The sequence below is a fragment of the Budorcas taxicolor genome, chromosome 3 (assembly GCF_023091745.1).
Source record: "Budorcas taxicolor isolate Tak-1 chromosome 3, Takin1.1, whole genome shotgun sequence".
Classification (NCBI taxonomy): domain Eukaryota; kingdom Metazoa; phylum Chordata; class Mammalia; order Artiodactyla; family Bovidae; genus Budorcas; species Budorcas taxicolor.
In genome coordinates this window covers 79,699,974-79,722,083 of record NC_068912.1, presented here as the reverse complement: position 1 = coordinate 79,722,083, position 22,110 = coordinate 79,699,974, and the positions used below count along the sequence as shown (strand labels likewise).

Below are 22,110 nucleotides of genomic sequence, written 5' to 3'. Positions count from 1 at the left end.
GTCTGGCCCCTGCCTACCAAAGGGAAATGTTTAATCAGAGTTCCAGGAGCTCGGCTGGTATAAAAAGCACTGTAGCCCTTCAGCTAATCAACTTTTATGTTTACTGTAGCCCCTGATGAAAAATGACTCATTGTGCAGTGTAAGAAGATATGTGGTAAAACATCATACTTCCCACAATGGAACGTGGCTGGAAGATGTGGGAAATCACACTAAACTCACTTTCCTTTGGACAGAGCAAGCACATTCTGTTATGGTTCTGGCCATCAATTCAATTGGTGCTTCTTCTGCAAATTTTAATTTAACATTATCACGGTCTATCAGCAAAGGTAAGAAAAGGTATAGGGTATTAAACCTGTGCTCCTTTTAATATTTAATCTTTCAAACCCCTCCCATTCTAAATGATCTTCCAAGAAGCCTACGATTCTCTGAATCAGTCTCTTTTTTACCTTTTATCTCTGTTTTGTCTAAAAAATAGTGTAAGAGTATATCCTGATTATGTGATGTGGTCTTGGGTTTTCATATGGTAGGACATTGTTGAAATAGTACTATAATAAATGTGAATGTTCTGATAAATCTAAAACTTAAAAATTCTGGGCCAGTGCGGGTTGTAGGTGAATGAATCTCTCTCTCTCTTTATATACGTGTATACATATGCATATAGTGTGTCCATATATATACACACACATATATTACTAGGTAAAATACACATGTGTGTGTCATATATACTACATATATATATATGTGATAGTATAACATTAGATAGGTACAAGTAATTGCTTAGATTTGAAAATAACTTGTATTTCATTTAATATGTGATGAACCCTCTTTTATTAATTTTGATATATTTGATTAATCAAGGAATTAAGAACAACTTTATATAGGATCTTGTATCTTGTATAGTATATTCAAAGTACAATTTTTAATGAAAAATTCAAATTTCACTTCCCTCTACTAATCATGTACCTTCCTGAAATATTTGCTTATTGCTTTACTTAGATGTGTCCTATCCTATTTTTTAGTTCTCAGAATACTTTCTACCTTTTCTATGGTATCTTATATCCTGCCTTGTATTGTGATTACTTGTGTACATATAGTGTAAATTTTATGTAAGTTTCACAACATTTGCACTGTATTTTACACTAAAAATATTCTCAATCAATATGTTCTATTAATAGAAATACTTGTTTAATGCTTCACTATGCTAGATGTTAGAAATTCCAATGTGGGTAAAATTATAATGATCTCACAGAGTTCAATAGATGACTTTAATCAAATAATCATATAAGTTAATGCCTATTTACAAACTGAGATGCATGTTCCTAGGGAAGGAATATAATTTTATAAAAGAAAAAAAATAAGAGCCTAAACTAGTATTGAGGGTCTAAGAAGTTTTCTTGAGGATGCGGTATAGAAATTGAACTTCCATGAAAGGTGGGAAGAAGAGCTCCCTTGAGAGAGGAACAGTCTGACCAAAAATCCTGCGGTCCAGGAGAGGACGTGAAGGAGGACATCAGGGGCATGTGTTTGTGTGTGTGCGTGCGCACTCAGAAAAGCCGACAGATGTGCTGAGACATGGCCCTTAGGGCATTGTAGGCATGATGAGAATTTTGCTCTCACTTGTGGAAGTCTGGAGGCTTTGAAGTGGGACTCTGTGCAGAAGGTGTTAAAATGATCAGTTTTGTGCTTTGAAAGCATGATTCCATCAGTGGGAGAGAAGAGTTGGGGGGAATTAGGATGATTAATAGGCTTGTACATTACTACAGAAGAGAACATCTTTGACCATGTCCAAAAATCTCTTTTTTGGATTTTAGGTAGAATCTTATTTATCAATAGCATATATTTCCACATCTGTCTGCTTATATGACTTCTGTGATATAAAAATAATTGCCATGTTTTATATTTATTTGTGTAAATACCTGCTTTCTCTTCCTTCTTCCTTTTTCACTAAGTTTTCTGTTCCTAAAGACAATTTGGAGATGTTCATTAATTTTGAAGTTAAAAATAAATTTCCTTCTTTTCCCCTCAGTAAATATCGTGCAGTCCCTCAGTGCTTACCCTTTAAACAGCACTTGTGTAATTCTTTCCTGGATGCTGTCACCCAGTGATTACAATCTGATGTATTTTATTCTTGAGTGGAAAATTCTTAATGAAGACAGTGAAATTAAATGGCTTAGAATCCCTTCCTCTGTTAAGAAGTATTATGTCCATGGTAAGCTTACTGTATTTTGATAAGTTTTTCCTATGGGTTAATATGACCCTACAGATTATTAATTCAAATAACACAGTTAATGAAAACTTCAAAAATATAGATAATACATCTTATTACCTTTAATTCTGTCACCTTGTCACCAGCATTTAATTCTATTTCATTTGTTTTTCACTTAAATATCTATAGTTGTAATCATATTGTATCATTTATAACTTTTCTTCTGGTTGGTTCCTTTGATATATCACAAACATGTTTCTATTTTATCCCCAATCCTGTAACCATTGTTAATGATTATACAGCATTTTACTACAAAGTATACTTAACCATTTATTTATTTGAGGACATTTATGTTGCTTCCAGTTTAACCTTTTTTAAAAAAAAATGAGTTTTAACAGCTTTTGATATCTACTGCCAAATTGTTTTCCCAAATTGTATACCAACTTATGATGTCACTAGCAATGAGTGGGAGGGCCAGGCTGAAGGTCTGATTAATAATTTCCCAAAAGTAGACCAGTTACCCTGTAAGGTGAATAAAGTACAAAATGTAAGTGCACAGTACAGAATCTCCAAGTCTGAGTAAGCTTTAAACAGGGAAGCTAAGGATTGCCATAGTACTATTTACAATGTCATCCTAAAGGCTCATACTTTTCATTCCAAAGACCCTAGAATTGAGCATCAGAGTAAAGAGAAACAAATGACTGATGGAGAACTAAATTCAGTTCATTATTGCTATTATTGTCCAGGTGGTTACTCTGTGCTTCAGAGGGATTTATCTCTTGTGGAGTAATATTTGTGTGTCATTAGCATTTGTGAAAATGATAGATCACCAATAGATCCGTTTTGAGCTTTGCTATGGAGATGGTCATCTTCCATAGATCTAGACACCTGGATATGTACAAAGATTCCTGGTCCCCATTCCCAAGTTCTTTACATAGGATCTCCTAAGACTTTAATCTCCCAACTCCCTTGAATAGGGAAGCTGAGTAAACTGAATTCCTATGGAAAGGGAATATTGCTGGCTTTGATCTCGTGGGAAAAGAGGTAGAGCAGAGTGTCCAGGAAAGGGAAATGGAACAGCTCATACAGCCCGAACTTGAACAAACTGACTGTCGCTGGAACATGCCTTTGAAAAATTGAAATTTTCTATCTCTGGGTAGGAGTTTTAAAACATTATTTGGAAAATTATTGGTGTTACTAGGAGAGTTTAGAGTGCTCAGATTGTCTTTGAAACTCCCCAGGTATATTTCAGCCCATAGATAGCAGTCATCAGTTTTCAATCCAGTTTCAATCCATAAATCATCAATTTTATATGCATGAAAATATGAGTCACTTAAAATTTTTATATAGATTTCACTCATTAATATTAATTCAGTAGGGATGACTTTTTAAAATATTTTTTTCTCCTCAGATCATTTTATCCCCATTGAGAAGTATCAGTTCAGTCTATACCCAATATTTACGGAAGGAGTAGGGAAACCGAAGATAATTAATAGTTTTACTCAAGGTAAAAATTTTTACTTTTAGTTTCCTTCTACACAGATATGTGGTTTCTTCCTTAGTTAGCAACAATGCTGCCATCTGATTATTCTGTTTCTGATGGAATCATGGAAGAGCCCAGAGTCTTCTGTAGAGGTGTCATAGGTGACTGTGTTAAGGGTATATGGTTCCAAGGTGTCATTAAGAATAATCAGGCATGATATTGTGTTCCTGTATTGGTAAGTAACACTTTCAGTCTCATATTGGGTAGAAAGTTGATTGTTGTTTGGTCGCCTAGTTGTCTCTAACTCTTTGCAACCCCATGGACTGCATCACGCCAGGCTTCCCTGTCCTTCACTGTCTCCCAAAGTTTGCTCAAACTCATGTCCACTGACTCAGTGATGCCATCCAATCATCTCATCCTGTTACCCCCTTCTCCTCTTGCTGTCAATCTTTCCCAGCGTCAGAGTCTTTTCTAATGAGTCTGCTCTTCACATCATAAAGTTGATGGAAACAAAAATGGAAATACCCACCTATGCCACAAAATATAGCATCATAAAGGTTAATTGAAACAATATTAATTTGCTGCACAATTAATATAAACACACCTACCCCAAACAATAAGCTTTGACATACTTATGGAGTCTTTAAATTTTCAACATCTTCTAAAGGAAAATTTTTCTGAAAATAAAACTGGAGAGACAGGTATAGAAAAAAATTCACTGGGTGTCATATTTCTGATTCATCTTACTGTACTTGGAGTGGGAAGATTTTGATTTTACTATTATTTTTCAAGTTGTTTTAAATCGAAGCGACCCAATAATGAAGTTTCAAGAAAGAAATATTTTACTTGGTTTTAGAAGTAAAATAATTATATATAACTTCATTCATGTACTGTTCAACAAATATATATTGAACAGTGTTCTAAGCATTGGGGATTGAATATTGAACATAAGTCTGTGTCCTAAATGGAGCTTAAACTCCATACTCAAATGACAGACAATAAACAAATAATATAGTGTCATATAGAAATAAGTATATGAAATTAAAATAAAAGTAAAATGAAGGGATAGAGTTAAAATGTGGTACTTCAGTGTGTGTGTGAGTCGCTCAATCATATCCTACTCTTTGTGACCCCATGGACTGTAGCCTACAAGGCTCCTCTGTCCATGGAATTTTCCAGGCAAGAATACTGGAGTGGGTTGCCATTTCCTTCTCCAAGGGATCTTCCCAATTCAGGAATTGAATCCATGTCTACCCACACTGCAGGCATATTCTTTACTGTCTGAGCAGTAATGATGGCCAAAAATGATGGTCTTTTTCTTTAAGAAGGTGATAAGTCCTGCAAGGACAAAGGGGAAGAACATTTGAACAAGGGGACAGCAAGTGCAAAGACCCTGAAGAGTGAGCATGCTTGGTGGTCCAAGAAGCAACAAAGAAGTCAATGTGTCTGAAGTGAGCAAGATAGAAGTTGATGGGTCTTGTAGAATGCCTTCTCCAGAAGCAGATGACTGGCGCAGAGAGCCATCATAACAACTTCAATTGACACTTTGATTCATATAATTGAAAAGTGATCAGATGGAGAGAGCTGGCAAATAAATGTTTTTGAGAAAATGTTTTGCTACATTACGAGAAGCATAATTTACTGCATTACGAGAAGCATAGTTCTGAACAAAGTAGTAATTATTTTACGATCAAAGCTTTCTGATTTTGGTATCTTTAAAGGTCATTCAGATTGATGATGAAATCAGAAAAAAAGGTCTTATGATTTTTGATACAGAAAGATACTACTTCCTCAAGACTCTGAGTTGTGTGAATTTTTTCTTTTTCAGATGATGAAAAACACCAGCATGATGCAGATCTGTATGTAATCGTGCCAATAATAATCTCCTCCTCAATCTTATTGCTTGGAACGTTGTCAGTATCGCATCAAAGGTATTGTGTGTGGTGTTAAAAATCTCAAGCATATTTAAACCATTTTAAACCCAAATCAGAAACACTAAAACATGCTAAATACTTTATATGTATTCAGTATACAATAAGATGGCACAAGAAGAAAAAGGATTCCTTATTTCAGGAATCCACACTGCATTTTGCTAGCACACATAAGCCTCAGGGAAGAAATTAGATTTTTAACAAATGTATATACATTCATGAAATAATAAGCTTATAACAGAAAAGCCTAGGCAGTGTATTCTTAGAGGTGACAGGAATGGCTATCAGAATTGTAAATCTAGGTTGAGGACGTTCAGTTGCGAAAATTTATCTGGAACAGTCAATTCACTTATGGTTAGTAGACATTCTGCTTTTTAAATTTTAGCACTGTGTGGCTCCATTCTGTCTCATTTGAACTGCTTGAATGGTTCTTTATGTGCCCAATCACTCTGTGCTGAGAGGTCTAGACCATTGAGGTTATTTCACATGTGGCAAATCTCTACAGAAATTTTTGTCTTCTAGCAGTGAAGAGGGAAAAGTGATTTTAGAATCTAATTTATCTTCCAATCAAGTGAGCTGATGGGGCCTGTGCAAAGTATTTAGCACAGGGCTAGGCATACAGTTTTCAATAAATGTTAGCTATTTTTAAAATTAATATTATAGTGATCATTAGCTTTGGTCTAGACATAAGGTTGGTAGAAATCTTCCTGTGATAGCATATGAAAGTAAATTTGATCCTACTGTGGCATAACCAGTCTGGTAGACTTAGTTTCTAGTTGTTCGCTTATTAACTGTTAACATTTTCAGTGTGAATGTTCTCTAATTCTAATGCCTTGTTTATCCTTTGTAGAATGAAAAAGTTGTTTTGGGAAGATGTTCCAAACCCCAAGAACTGTTCCTGGGCACAAGGACTTAATTTTCAGAAGGTCCTTTTTTCAATTTTTTTTTTAACACCAAGTATATAATATTTCATTTTAGATGCTGTATATCTTTTAGAACTTCAAACATTTTTAAGGTTCAAAACTTTTTTTTTAAGGATAAGGTTTAAATTTTATTTTATTCAATTCATCTTAATATGAATTTGTCTAATTTGTTATTTATTTTCATGGATAGGAAGATGCAGGGATTTGAAACCAGGACAAAACAAAATTCAATAGAAAGTTTATCATCTGAATTAACAATATACATACCTTTCTTCTGTGTCATAGTATATCATAAAACAAATATTAGAATGTTAGGGTCAAATCTGATGGAGAACAAATATTTGTATATACTTTTGGGTATAAATTGATTGTCCTTTGGAAAAGGCTGGAATCAATATTTTTAACCCTTGTAATTATCTTCATAATTACTTAAATCAATTAAAAACTACATAATCTTTTCCTGAAAGACCACAATCTGAAAATGCAATTATCATAGTAAAGCTTACATTTATGAAGACAGTTCCTTTCAAGCTACTTAGGAAACAATTAGTCAACTCTAATAATTTGCACTTATGTCTATAATAGATTTTCTCAGAAAACTCTAGAATTTAACAAATATATCATTAATTTCCCAAGTTTTCCTTGAAGCAGGGTTGGCTTTCTACCTGGGAAAATAGAATTCAGTTTTTATGGCAAAATATCTAAATGGTATTTTGAACAATAATCATATGGGGGTTATTCAGTCTCAATAATTGTGTCATTGTAGTTACTGTTACACGTCTTCAGTGGTTTCTTTTTAGCTACAAGATCAAGTATAGTCCTTTTAAGCTGGTTCTCAATGACTTCTCTCTACAATCTGTTATCAACTTATATATTCCATTTTTCCTGTCCATGGGCCTTAGTCATGCTGACACTATTTCTCTCATCTCTACAGACCCCTCTACATCAGTGAAGAGTTTGCTCTAAGCTCTTCTTTCCCCAAACGTTCTGTGAACAAATGTAGTTCAGAAGAAATTCTGCCCCCTCTAAGTTTCCAGAGCATTTCATTATTTATTGTGAAGTATGTTCTGAGTTCTAGGGCTGTATTTTAAGACCACATGTATTATTGAGCTCCTCTTGCTAAATGCGAAATACTAAAGTCAAGGTTAACAAAAGAATTAACAAAATGCTGATATCTTATCATATGTCCATTTACTTATGTGCAGATCATTGAAATACATATTCTTACATTCATTAAGATTTTTATTTCAATTGTTGGTATCTTAGTTTCCTCTTCTGTAAAATGAGGTTTAATAGAACTTAACTCATTGAATTGTTTCAGGGAGTAAAGAAGATGATACTTCCAAATAGTAGTGTCTCAATAAATTATCATTATATTGCATATTTACATGTTTTACATTGTTATTCTTTCAGTTACCCCACGGAATAAGTATTAGCATCTCCATTTATAGAAGGAAAAAACCTAAAGCTTATACTGGTTATGTAACTTGTTTTAGAGTCTGACTTAGTTTACTAATTTGTCTAATTTTTAAGCCTATTCTATTAGTAATTGTTCTTTCTGGCTTTCCTTTTTTTTTGACCATGACCCTTGATGAGAAATACGCTTTACCTTGCAACCTAGTAAATGTATAGATATAAATAATATGCATTTGCAGTGCCCTCTATCTTCAAAATTTTATTTCATTAAAAAAATACAGGTTACAACCCTCTAACTTCATTCACATACTAATGAATATGATTTGCAGTAACAAAATCACTGCTCTACAGTTTACCAATGAACAAGTGAGTGAACAAGATAAGTAATATTGTGGGCCAAACAATGCAAGCAACTAAATTGTCATCTTTCAGCAGAAGAGATGGTGTTTTATCTTCAGACACGGTAGCACTGTAGTTTCACATACTTACATGCATACATTATCTTTACAGAAACTTCACTTTGCCTGGATCTAACCAGCCCCAGACCCATACACTTCTCAGCTATGCCCTTACTATAAGCCACAGAATCTCCTTTCATTAAAACAGACCTGATGACTTTTTCAATTAGTAAAATATTTATTCCTCTTCTTTCTCTTCCATTATGAATTCTTACAGTGACATTTATTGTAGTAATAGTGACGTTTCAGCCGTGTATATTTATTTGTCATTCATTCATTCCTTTGTTCAACAAGCACATAATGAGAGTGAGTATTTACATGTACGTCTAGGATGTTGCTAGGCTCTGGGAAAACAGTTTTTAAGATATCGTTCTTACCATCTAGGCAGTGACAGGGGAGGTCATAGAGGAATGACTGGTTAAAAGCAGTATAGAATGAGCTTGTCTTCTTTTCTCTCTCTAAAATTGTTTATTCATTTATAATTCAATCATTAATTCATTCCATGCATTTATTCAAGGGATATTTATTGAATACTTATTCTAATGCCAGTCACTCATCTAGGCCTTGGGGTTAAAATGGTGGGAAAATACAAACTCTTGGGGTGTACAGTCTATGGGAAAGATAAGATTAATCAGTTTATAACTTAAATGACTATATGTGTTATATATAATATATATTATGATAACATTACAAACACTAATAATGAGAAACATGTTTTGAAATAAAGGGACCCAGTGTGCTGAGTGTATTATGTGGGATGGGGGTGGTGAGTGAGTGAATGTAAGAAAGTGACAGTTGAGCTAAGATCTGAAAGATGAACAGTGATCAAGTATGATTTGTGGGGGAGGGTAAGAGCCCAGGAAAGACCACCTGTGAAAACAAAGCCCTGTGGTAGGAAGGACCTTAGCACATTCACAAACTGAAAATAGGGAGGTTAAAAGACAAAGAGTAAAAAGGAGACTATTTTCTCCTCAATATTTATTGAGGTTTTTTTCTTTGAATATGAGAGGAATTTTGTAAAAAAAAAATTGAAGTGCTTATCTAACTAAAAATGTAAACACTTCACCTTGTCAGTATATATAAATTCTGGAAATAACAATCCTACTGTCTCAGAGAAGCTGAAACACTCAGTCTTCAAAACGGTAAGCTCTGAAATCTCTATGAACTACCAGGAATAATGGCTTCTAAGTGTTTACCAGGGCAGGGAAATGGTCCGGCCCACCTCAGCAAAATGTAGTTTGACCCTGCATCAAGTTTTTCCATTTTCCAGAAAATGCTGGACACAAAAGAATGTAGACTGAGTCAGTGACTCTAGCCTACACGCTACCTCGCTGTGTCATGTAGCTCCCTGAAGAGGAGCGTCATGCCGGAGCAGATCGCCTGGCAGACGTGTGCAACAGACAGGAATATCCCACATGTCCCCAGGTTCTGGTAAACTGAGAAAGTGTGAAGAATCTCTAAGTAGGGTGGGTGAATGACATTATTTGTAAGACTGAGATTTTTTTTTTTACTTTTAAAAATATTAGACTTTAAAATCTTGTAAGATATTCTTTAAGCATAACTAGCCCTCAAGGTACTCAGTTTATTACTTGGCTTAACAGGTACTCAGGAATAAATCAGTTTTTGGAATGTATCAGGAATATTTGAAGAGTAAAGAAGAATGAAATTTCAAAGGTTTTACTAATGATAAAAATCTAATCTTCTAAAATTCAATAACTTCTTAAAATCTCACCTTCTACTTTAATCTCCTAACTAAAAGTACTTTTTGGGGGACAAATAATACAGTATAATTCACATTATATTTCTAAAGAGGACAAGACAATTTACTATCTGCTCCAAACTTTCATATTCATATTATTTTATTTAATTTCATCATAGACCTAATAGCTTTATATTTTCTGATTACAAAACTGAGGCACAGAGTGGTTCAGCAGCTTGTCTTGATCAGACAGCCTGTAGGTGTGAAAACCTTGGTTAAGCTCAGGTTCATTGTACTCACATTGATACCCTTCCCATCAAGTCCATATTAACAATGGATTGCTTAATATACTTAATGCCACTAAATTGTGCACTTAAAAATAGTAGAAATAATAATTTTTATGTATATCTTAACACAAAAAAGTTGGCAAAGAATCCGAAGAGATATTTCTGCAAAGAAGATGTACAAATAGTCAATAAGGAAAAAATGAATATATGTTCAGTGTGATTAGGAAAAGTTTAGGGAAATGTAAACCAAAAGCACAAGATAGCACTTTATGCTAGCTACGATGGTATAATAAAAACAACAGGTAATAAGTGTTGGTGAGAATGTGGAGAGATTGGAACTTTCCTGTACTGCCAGCATGAACGTTAAAATGGTGCAGCCATTTGCTCTTAATTTTTCTGGCAGGTCACCTTTATATTTCTAAAAATAAGATACTTATGCCATTATGAGAGGTAAATATTTTGTGATTTCTGGCTGTAATGGGGACTTACTTATACACATACTTCTTTGCCCCTTCTTCCCTCATGCTATTTCCATATCATATTGTTAGTCACTTTTTTTTCAGTTCCTTCAGTAATCGGTCTATAATCTCAGGATAGTCTTCTAGAACTCCATTTGTTATTCCATGAAATAGAGACTGTTTCTTAGAACACCCCCCTTTATTAAAATGAAGACATTAGTACTCTTACCTTTCTTTCCATGTCTCTCTCCACTTCCCAATCTTTGTCAGCTGTAACTTTACATTTTCACTTAAGTCAGGGTTGATAGCATGTTCTGTGCTATAATTTGTCTGGAGTTAATTTAAAAATATAAAAACCCAATAAACTGTATTTTCATTGTTATGAGTTTATAAATATTGTTCCTTGCAGAACCAAGTAATATAATGTGATTATATTACCACACTTTGTGGTTCCAATGACACAAAATAGTTAAAAAATATATTTTAGAAACACTCCATCATGTTGATCTGAATTTTGTCAAATTTTAGTTGGCCTCATTTTAAATTTTTATGTTTTGTTTTGTGTTTGTTTTGCTTTTTGTAGAGCTTCTAATTGCTTCTTAATTTTTTTTTAACCTTCTGGATGCTGTTATTGTATGTGCATCTTCACTGGAGACCTGTTCCCCAGGCACTCTGTCCAGGAAATCCTCTGTCCTCCTACTGTGATCTGGATTAGGCCTTTTCTGCTGCGATTCATGGGGTCGCAAAGAGTTGGACACGACTGAGCGACTGAACTGAACTGAACTGAACATTACTACAAGCCATCCCTCTGAATTTTCCCTTAACTGGTTTCTAGTTGGGGGATGCAATGCAGGAGACCCTGGTTTGATTTTGGTGTCAGGAAGATCCCCTGGAGAAGGGAAAGCTGGTTTCTAGTGGAAAACTGTTCTCTAGACACTTTTTCTTCCTCTTTTTTGATTAACTACCTCCTTACATAACCTGCCAGGAAATGTTGTGTAAGTAGAAGTCTCTCCAAGCCTGAAATTCTTTTTATTATGCCTTCCTTTATTGATATTTTGGTTGAATAGCAAGTTCTAGGTTGACAAGCCTTTCCAGTAAAACTTTGAGACAATTCCTGCCTTATCCACCAACATCTGGTATCGCTTCTGAGAAGTCCAGTGCCACTCTGAGTTTTACTCCTCATTGGTATCATGCAGTTTTCTTGCTTTTAATATATTATCCCTGTTATTGATGTTCTAAAATTTTAGTGATAGGTCTAAACCTATTTAGGAATATTCTTTTTCATTTAACTTGGTTCTTGTTTAAAGAAACTTTTGATTCCAATCTCCTGTCAATTCTAAGAAATTATATTTTTTTTTTGACAACTTCCTCTCCTCTTATTTCTTTGGATCTCATTCTAGAATATATATTAGGTGGATGTTGGACCCTCTGCGTAGATCTATACTTCTTATCTCTTCTCTAATATATCTGTTTCTTTGTCTTTTTTTTATGTTTGAGACCTTGCCATACCCTGTTCCTTCAGTGCCTCTATTGAACATTTGCTCTTTATAGTTGTAAATCTCCAACTATTCATTTCCAGTGTATCCTGTTCTGACTTTATGCATGCAATATTTTCTTACAAAAAATAACAATCCAGAGGATCATTCTTTGTTTTAAAAATTCTCTTTTCTTCTATTCCTTGAACTCTCTGTTTCTGCTAGGATCATATTCTCCTCCTGTTTATCTTGGCTTTTTAAAAAATCTCACACTTTCCACACATATGTGGTAATCCTTTGTTTTTCTTTCATATTTAAGAAAGGGACTGCTGCCCTGAATGGGTTAGGAAGGGCTCTGCTAGATGAGGAAAGACATGCTCATAGACACCAATACTCCTCAGCTGCTGGATTCCTCCTCAGATAATTTTCAATTACTTTTAAGAACAAATCTTCAATTTGAGTGTGGGGGGTATGAAGCCTTTTCCATGTGTAGTAGAGGGAGTAGAGGAGCCCCACTCCAGGTAAAGAATTTCCTGTTTTCAGGCAAAGGTCTCATTTCTTCCTGTGTTTTTACCTGCCTTTTCTTCACCCCTCCCCCCATCTCCACTATATCAGTTCAGTCGGTTCAGTCACTCAGTCGTGTCCAACTCTTTGTGACCTCATGGACTGCAGCACTCCAGGCTTCCCTGTCTGTCACCAACTCCTGGAGCTTGCTCAAACTCATGTCCATCGAGTCAGTGATGCCATCAGCCATCTCATCCTCTGTCACACCCTTCTCCTCCTGCCTTCAATCCTTCCCAACATCAGGGTCTTTCCCAATGAATCAGTTCTTTGTATCAGGTGGCCAAAGTATTGGAGTTTCAGCTTCAACGTCAGTCCTTCCAATGAATATTCAGGACTCATTTCCTTTAGGATTGACTGGTTGGATCTCCTTGCAGTCCAAGGGACTTTCAAGAGTCTTCTCCAACACCACAAATCAAAAGCATCAATTCTTTAGCGCTCAGCTTTCTTTATGGTCGAACTCTCACATCCGTACATGATTACTGGAAAAACCATAGCTTTGACTAGAAGGACCTCTGTTGGCAAAGTAACATGTTTGCTTTTTAATATGCTGTCTAGGTTGGGCATAGCTTTTCTTCCAAGAAGCAAGTGTCTTTTAATTTCATGGCTGCAGTCACTATCTGCAGTGATTTTGGAGCCCAAGAAAATGAAGTCTGACACTGTTTCCATGGTCTCCCCATCTATTTGCCATGAAGTGATGGGACCGGATGCCGTGATCTTCGTTCTTTTGAATGTTGTGCTTTAAGCCAACTTTTTCACTCTCCTCTTTCACTTTCATCAAGAGGCTTTTGAGTTCCTCTTTGCTTTCTGCCATAAGGGTGGTGTCATCTGCATATCTGAGGTTATTGATATATGATCTCCACTATATGCAACAGGGCAAACTGTCTTTCTCTTCAGCTAGGGCTTCCCTGGTGGCTCAGCTGGTAAAGAATCCACTTGCAATGTGGGAGACCTGGGTTCAATCCCTGGGTTGGGAAGATCCCCTGGAGAAGGGAAAGGCTAGCCACTACAGTATTCCTGCCTGAAGAATTCCATGGACTGTATAGTCCACGAGGTCGCAAAGAGTCGGACATGACTGAGCAGCTTTCACTTTCACTTTTCACTTTCTCCCCGATCTCCACTATATGCAGCAGGGCAAACTGTCTTTCTCTTCAGCTAAAGCCCACCCTGGAGGTATTCCAGTCTGCATCTCATCTCTTTTGGTCTACTACGCTCCTCCGCTTGTTTTCCATCTATTAGAAATTTGAAATCTCATTCCCTCTTAACCTTCTCAGATTGTCTCATTTGATTTATTCATGCCCTTTCATTCTAACAGACCCTCTACAGAGATAAGAAAGAAACATGCATGCTCAAACTGCCATCTTGCACCACAATACTTTCCTACACCATTTCTCACAATACTTTAAAAACCAGAATCTTTAACAGCATTGCAATCAATTATACTTCAATAAAATAAATGAAACAAATCAAAGTCTTTTTTAAAGTTCTGAAATAGGTTAAAAATAAAAATAAAAAACAAAGGTTGAAATTCTTGTAGGAAAACATATTGCAGTAAGTCAATAGCCTTGTTTTGCTTCTAATTCAAAACTTTTTTTAACCTCTTTCTTTAGGATTTTGTCTAATCTGTTAGTTTCTTCCTCTAAATCCAAACCATCTACATTTGAGGTGTCTGTGTGTGATCTAACCCTGCTCCTTTGTTGTCTACATTTATGACTATTTCCACGAAGTGTACTCCCACTTAACCACCTAAATACTTTGGAGTGTTTAAACTAAAATCAAATGGATTTTTTTTTCTTTTGAGTCAAAGACTATCCTAGATTACACCACCTGTTCTAGTTCTCAAAAGAAAAAGCTTAGTAACTCATAAACTCCTAATACCGTTCTCATGGATCTGAGGCAGATTGTCCCTGAAACTACTAGAACAGCCTTGCAGAAGTGTCAAAGAGCTCATGTAGTCCCCTAAAACATGATTTCCATTTTCTCTATTTTCTTGTCCTTCTTTATATCTATATATGTGCCCTTGGGTCATAATGAACCAGAAGAGATGATAAATTAATCAGCTCAAATCTATCACAGCAAATAGAAAAAGCAAAAGAAGGAACATGTTCTCCTCCCTAATTATGTTTAAAATATCTTTTCATCTTCCACTGTATTATAGACATTGCTGGATTAGAGAAACATTCAGAATCCTCACTCTACTTTGGTTAGCTGTGCAACTTTAAGCCTTGATCACTCCGTCTATAAAAAAGGGAGAAGTGTGGACCAGATGATTTCTTAGAACTTTTTTTCTAGATTAAAAAAACCATGATAATTTTATTCTTCTTTACTATTTCAAGTCTTCTCTATTTTAATTGAAAAAATTATTTTCAGAGATATATTACTTTACTCTTTCTTGTTCCAAATTCTCAATATTTGCTCTTTTTCTTCCCCTTGCTTTTAATTTTCTCAGCTCTTAGTTCTTCTTTGCTTCTATTTATTCTATTATTCCTCTATAGATTTTCTTTTCTGGGATCACTAAGGCTATCCTTAGATATTAAGGCATGCATTAAGAAAATCATAGGGACCATCTTAGTTCAAAATGTTATCTTTTCTTAAAAACATGCATTACTGTAGTTTAACACAAGAATTTATGATCCACTACCCATGCCTGACAGAACATCTTTTTGATTTCTTTTATCTTTTGCTTTCTGAGTGGTTTTTTATTTTGCTTCCTTATTTTGTTTTATTTTATCTGAACAGAGAACGGACATTCTTTGAAGTCTAATCATGATCACTTCCGATGAATCCAATCTGCCAGCTTCCCAACATTCTATAGAGTATTAGAAGATTTTTACATTTTGAAGAAGGGGAGACAATCTAAAAAAAATTGGTGAAACTATTGAGAACTAAAATATGGTGGATTATGTTGATTTAGAACTTAAAATAGATGGGTAAATTTGGAATTCAAGACATTGATCTCAGTCCAGTTCAGTTTGGATGTATGATTACTTCTCAGGTCATCTCAAAAGTAGTATTTATATCTGGCTTTTGATTTGTCCTTTGTTTGGTTATAAAACATTGAAAAATATGACTGTTGCTCTCAGCACATATCTATTAGATATCATCAAATTTATAGTAGATAATGCTGTAACTGCAAATACAATGACTCTAAATATAAAATGTAGCAAAAGTTTTTAGTTTACATTTTATGTCCAAAAATTTCCATTTTATATCCTTTTATAAACACTTCAGCCTATAAATTGAACCATTTGGGTATTCTTTATAATGTCTTGGAGATCTTATATATATCTAACTCTGATCCATATGGGAATTTTCATTTTAGCCTTGAAAATGGCCTAAATGCTAACTTCGATTTCAGTTCAAAGACAGTTTGTTCTGGTCAAAGGCCAGTAGAAGTTACAGTTCATTTTGGGATGACCTGACATATCCAGATCAGGCTGACCAGATAAGAAAACACATCAGCTTCCAATTCGGCATCTTTGTGAAATTCTTTACTCAATTTAGTTTATTTACAATGAGCCACCCAAAGCTTCTAGCAGGCAGGGAAGTGGGCGGTGATGCAAAAAGGGAGGCTCTCTAGAGCTTTTAGTAATAGCTCAAAGCAAACCCAGGACTTTCCTGCCTGAAAAAAAAGACCCCCACTAATGCCATAAATTACCTTGTGTGCTGTGCTGCTCACATTATAAATAAACCAAAGCCTCTGCTTGATTAACCCAAATAATATTTAAATTTAGGATACATATGCATCACTTACTTTTGGATTTCATTTACAGTTTGATTTGAATGTTAAAAAAAAAAAAACTAAAAATCAGGAAGAAAGTGTCCTTTCCCCACTTCATTGACTTTTAAAACGTCATTGGAATTTAAAATTGAAGTGTGAAAATATGAAAGGATATTAATTCTTTCTAGCTGAGTACATATTTAATATGCTCTCAGACTGTTCTAAAATCTTGAAATATTAGATGTATATGGTAATTGAAATGATTTTTTTAATAAACATACTCTTAATAAGTGTTTGTGACCCATTGAAAAGATATACTTTAATAATATATGGATATGTGTTTGTTGTTGTTGTCCTCCATTATTAGTGAACTCTTTCATCAAATGCATTTGAAGAAGTAAATTATTTGGTATAACAGATTAATTACCAATTATGAAGTTTTAGAGGGCATGAAATATGTCAAACATGTCATTTGAAGAACATCTGTGAGTTTGCATGTTATGTCCTATTCTTATTTTTGTTTTCAATGTTAATAGTATGTAGTTCCTTTATTTGTAGATCTTAATTTCTTGGTTCATTTAAATTTTAAGAAAATCAATACATATATAGTAGTAACCTTAAGAAAAAATAAAATGAGCAAAAATTTTTTGAAGGAAATGATATAAATTTAATTATGTATTTCAGAAAGAAAACAAGAAGAGGAATAGTTTTCTCTTTACACGTTGTGTTCATAGAAAAATAGAAAACTTTGTGTTAATACAGTATTTGTTATTATGTAGTATTTTAATCTCTGTATAAATCTATTCCATTATATTTGGTGTATTTATTCCTTTATGGTTATAATCACCCATATATTTCATTGAGTTCAACATTATGTTAAATGAATTGTCTTTTTATATGGAATATATTTGCCATTATGAATGTTGATTATATTGTTATTTCAAGCAATATATCTGAATTCATTCTATTAGTTAAGAATTATAAAATTCAAAATTTTAATTATATGTATAGCATAAAATTGAACACATTTTCTATAGTACTTCATTTAGTTGTGTTAATTTTTCAATCTGCTGTGTCTACCGTTTTGTTTATTTTTCATTTATATTTTCAATATGTTTACATTGTATGAGTTGAGCTTTTTTGCACATAGATGCTTGCTTGTAGCTGCTTAGCAGGGTTTGTTGTTGTAATGTAACCACTGTTCTTATAAAAATACGATGTGCATTTGTTTTGCATCTTTGTCTTCATTCCACGTGTCCTATAGTTTATATTTTTATGTGAAGTTATTTATAAGGAATGGTTATTTAAAAGTCTGTGATCGTCTCTTTCACCTTAATTGTTTTCAACAAACAGATATTCTTAGTTCTTATTTTCTGATAGTCATAAACAGATTTTTAGTATGATGTGAGGTAGATAAGATCACATATAGTTTACCTTCATGTCATATATTATGTCATGGAGTAGTCATTTTAGCTATCTGTAGCCAAGTTGTATTGCTCCTTTGATTTTTTAAAGAATTTGTTTATTCACTTTTGTCTATGCTGTGTCTTCACTGTTGTGTGGGTTTTCTCTGGTTGTGGTGAGCAGGGGCTGCTCTCTAGTTGTGGCCCAGGATTTCCCGTTGCGGCGGCTTCTCTTACTGCAGAACATGCGCTCTAGGGTGAGAGAGCTTCAGCAGTTGCATAGTTGTGGCTCCCGGGCTCTAGAGTGCAGGCTCACTAGTTGTGGCCCAAGGGCTTAGCTGCTCCACAGCACGTGGGATCTCTGTGGATCAGGGATGGAACCTGTGTCTCCTGAACTGGCACGTGGATTCTTTACCACTGCACCACCAAGGAAGCCCCACTCATTCGATTTTGTATCAATCTACTTTTTAAACGTGATGTAAGAGATTTCAGTTTGTGGAAGTGTAATTTACTATACAATATTAGAAATTCTTCTAGAGATAACACTTTCGAATTTCAGTGTTCTCAGTCACATCTGACTCTTTGAAACCTCATGGACTGTAGCCTGTCAGGCTCCTGTGTCCATGGGATTTTCCAGGCAAGAATACTGGATCCCGTTCTCCAGGGGATCTTTCTGACCCAGGAATCGAACCCACGTATATTGTGTCTCCTGCATTGGCAGGCGTTTTCTTTACCACCAGCACCACCTGGGAGGCCATGCACTTTCAGGTACTATCTAATGTATTCCTTGTACAAAGCTACAAGGTATATATTGAACACAGTTTTACAGATGAGGAAACTGAAAGGCAGAGAGGTTAATGTACTTGTTCATGATCATAGAAACGGAAGGACTCAAATTTAAGTCTTTCTCATGCTTGTTTTAAACAGTATCTTATACTACCTGTCCCTTACGATTTTTGATCTATTTATTTCAGTCCAAAATCAATTAGTTTATGGTTGATTTATGTCCTTTCATATTAACTTTCACACTTCCATTTCTTCCATGATATCATAGTGAAGCAAAACAAAACAAAACAGAAATTAATACAATTGAGGATTTAAATGTGTCTTTTCTTTTAGCCAGAAACGTTTGAGCATCTTTTTATCAAGCATACAGAATCAGCGACCTTTGGTCCTCTTCTTTTGGAGCCTGAAACCATTTCAGAAGATATCAGTGTCGATACATCATGGAAAAATAAAGATGAGATGGTGCCAACAACTACAGATGCTCTGCTTTTGACGACTCCAGATCTTGGAAAGGGTTCTATTTGTATTAGTGACCAGTGCAGCAGTGCTCAGTTCTCTGAGGCTGAGAGCACAGACATAACCTGTGAGGATGGAAGCAGGAGACAGCCCTCTGTTAAATATGCCACCCTGCTCGGCAGCTCTAAATCAGGTGAAGCCGAGGAGGAGCAAGGGCTTATAAACAGCTCAGCCAGCAAGTGCTTCTTGAGCAACCATTCTCCACCAAAGGAGTCTTCCTCTAAGAGATCATGGGAAATAGAAACCCAGGCATTTTTTATATTGTCAGATCAGCATCCCAATATAATTTCACCACATCTTCCATTCTCAGAAGGCCTGGATGAACTTTTGAAACTTGAGGGAAATTTCCCTGAGGAAAATAATAATGAAAGGCCTGTCTATTATTTAGGAGTCACTTCAATCAAAAAGAGAAAGAGTGATGTGTTTTTGACCAATGAGTCAAGAGTGTTGTCCCCATTCCCAGCCCACTGTTTATTCACTGACATCAGAATCCTCCAGGACAGTTGCTCACACCTTGTAGAAAATAACTTTAACTTAGGAACTTCTGGTCAGAAGACTTTTGTATCTTACATGCCTCAATTTCAGACTTGTTCCACTCAGACTCAGAAAATAATGGAAAACAAGATGTGTGACCTAACTGTCTAATTTCATTCCAGAAACATCTAAGATTTATGATGTAATTGAGTCATATGAAGGTTAATATATTTCACCATTGGTTAGGAGAGTACAAAAGAAAACAGAGTTAAATTTGAAAATGATTGTTCCAGAACTAATGGTAGCTATACTCACTCAAGTAATATAGACAAAGGGTGTGAGAAAGCCTTCAAGAGCCTAACAATGTAGACTGACTCTTCTAATGATTTTGCTAGTCAGCTACAGGGGGACAGTCTCCAGAGACATTTGTCTACCTAGCCATAAACCCAACAGTAGTATATTTGGGGACATTGATCATATGTAGAAGGAGCTAATCATCTGAATTACATTCACATCTGAAAGACTTCACACTAACACTTCTGAAAATGTTAACCTTGAGTTGTCTTTACTGTGTGCTCATTTACACACACACACACACATACAATCATACCCAATAGGCATCCTTGTGCATTTTAAAAGTACGTGATGTATTTGTATTTTGTGATGTTAGACTGTGTGATTTGAAAGTGTTTTTATTTAACAGACTTTCCTTGAGCACTTACTCTGTGATCCACACTCAGCTAAACGTTGTAGATAAATAGAGGATATTGCCCTGGGCTAGGGGATATACTTGTGAAGATACATAAGAAATCAGTCTTTATGTATCAAATCTAAGATCTGTACCACAGAATGAAACTACCTATTAGAATGATGATATGCACAGGTATTTTGATAGCAACACGTATTTATGAAAATATACTGTCTGCCTTAACTTTCCTTTGGCTTCCCTGATAGGTTGGTTGGTAAAGAATCCGCCTGCAATGTGGGAGACCTGGGTTCGATCCCTGGGTTGGGAAGATCCCCTGGAGAAGGGAAAGGCTACCCACTCCAGTGTTCTGGCCTGGAGAATTCATGAACTCTATAGTCCATGGGGTCGCAAAAAGTTAGACATGACTGAGTGACTTTCACTTCACTAACACTTCTTTATAAAGATGTTGACATGCTCACTTTCTCATACAGTTAGGTAGTTAAATATTACTGTATGTGACTCTGGAGTCCTTGTCTTCCTCATTCCCACTTGCATATACACTAGTTTTTGCTCCTTTACTGAGCAGTTCAGTTCAGTTCAGTCGCTCAGTCGTGTCTGACTCTTTGCGACCCCATGAATCGCAGCACGCCAGGCCTCCCTGTCCATCACCATCTCCTGGAGTTCACTCAGACTCAGTCCATCGAGTCCGTGATGCCATCCAGCTATCTCATCCTCGGTCGTCCCCTTCTCCTCCTGCCCCCAATCTCTCCCAGCATCAGAGTCTTTTCCAATGAGTCAACTCTTCACATGAGGTGTTCAAAGTACTGGAGCTTCAGCTTTAGCATCATTCCTTCCAAAGAAATCCCAGGGTTGATCTCCTTCAGAATGGACTGACTGGATCTCCTTGCAGTCCAAGGGACCCTCAAGAGTCTTCTCCAACCCCACAGTTCAAACGCATCAATTCTTTGGTGCTCAGCTTTCTTCACAGTCCAACTCTCACATCCATACATGACCACAGGAAAAACCATAGCCTTGACTAGATGGACCTTAGTCGGCAAAGTAATGTCTCTGCTTTTGAATATACTATCTAGGTTGGTCATAACTTTTCTTCCAGGAGTAAGCGTCTTTTAATTTCATGGCTGCAGTCACCATCTGCAGTGATTTTGGAGCCCCAAAAAATAAAGTCTGACACTGTTTCCACTGGTTCCCCATCTATTTGCCATGAAGTGATGGGACCAGATGCCATGATCTTAGTTTTCTGAATGTTGAGCTTTATGCCAACTTTTTCACTCTCCTCTTTCATTTTCATCAAGAGGCTTTTTCGCTCCTCTTCACTTTCTGCCATAAGGGTGGTGTCATCTGCATATCTGAGGTTATTGATATTTCTCCCGACAATCTTGATTCCAGCTTGTGTTTCTTCCAGTCCAGCATTTCTCATGATGTACTCTGCATATGAGTTAAATAAGCAGGGTGACAATATACAGCCTTGACGTACTCCTTTCCCTATTTGGAACCAGTCTGTTGTTCCATGTCTAGTTCTAACTGTTGCTTCCTGACCTGCATACAGATTACTCAAGAGGCAGGTCAGGTGGTCTGGTATTCCCATCTCTCTCAGAATTTTCCAC

At 35.7% G+C, this 22,110-nt stretch overlaps 1 protein-coding gene across 1 annotated transcript in view; it reads left to right on the top strand.

Moving 5' to 3' along the window:
• Positions 1–19,968, top strand: part of LEPR (leptin receptor) — a 75,618-nt gene extending 55,650 nt beyond the window's left edge. The window contains exons 13-18 of the mRNA XM_052637728.1: positions 110–326; positions 2,027–2,209; positions 3,618–3,713; positions 5,518–5,620; positions 6,471–6,546; positions 19,141–19,968. Of these exons, the coding sequence (XP_052493688.1) occupies positions 110–326; positions 2,027–2,209; positions 3,618–3,713; positions 5,518–5,620; positions 6,471–6,546; positions 19,141–19,968 (1,503 nt within the window). The remainder of the gene's footprint in view (positions 1–109; positions 327–2,026; positions 2,210–3,617; positions 3,714–5,517; positions 5,621–6,470; positions 6,547–19,140) is intronic.
• Positions 19,969–22,110: the final 2,142 nt, after the last annotated feature.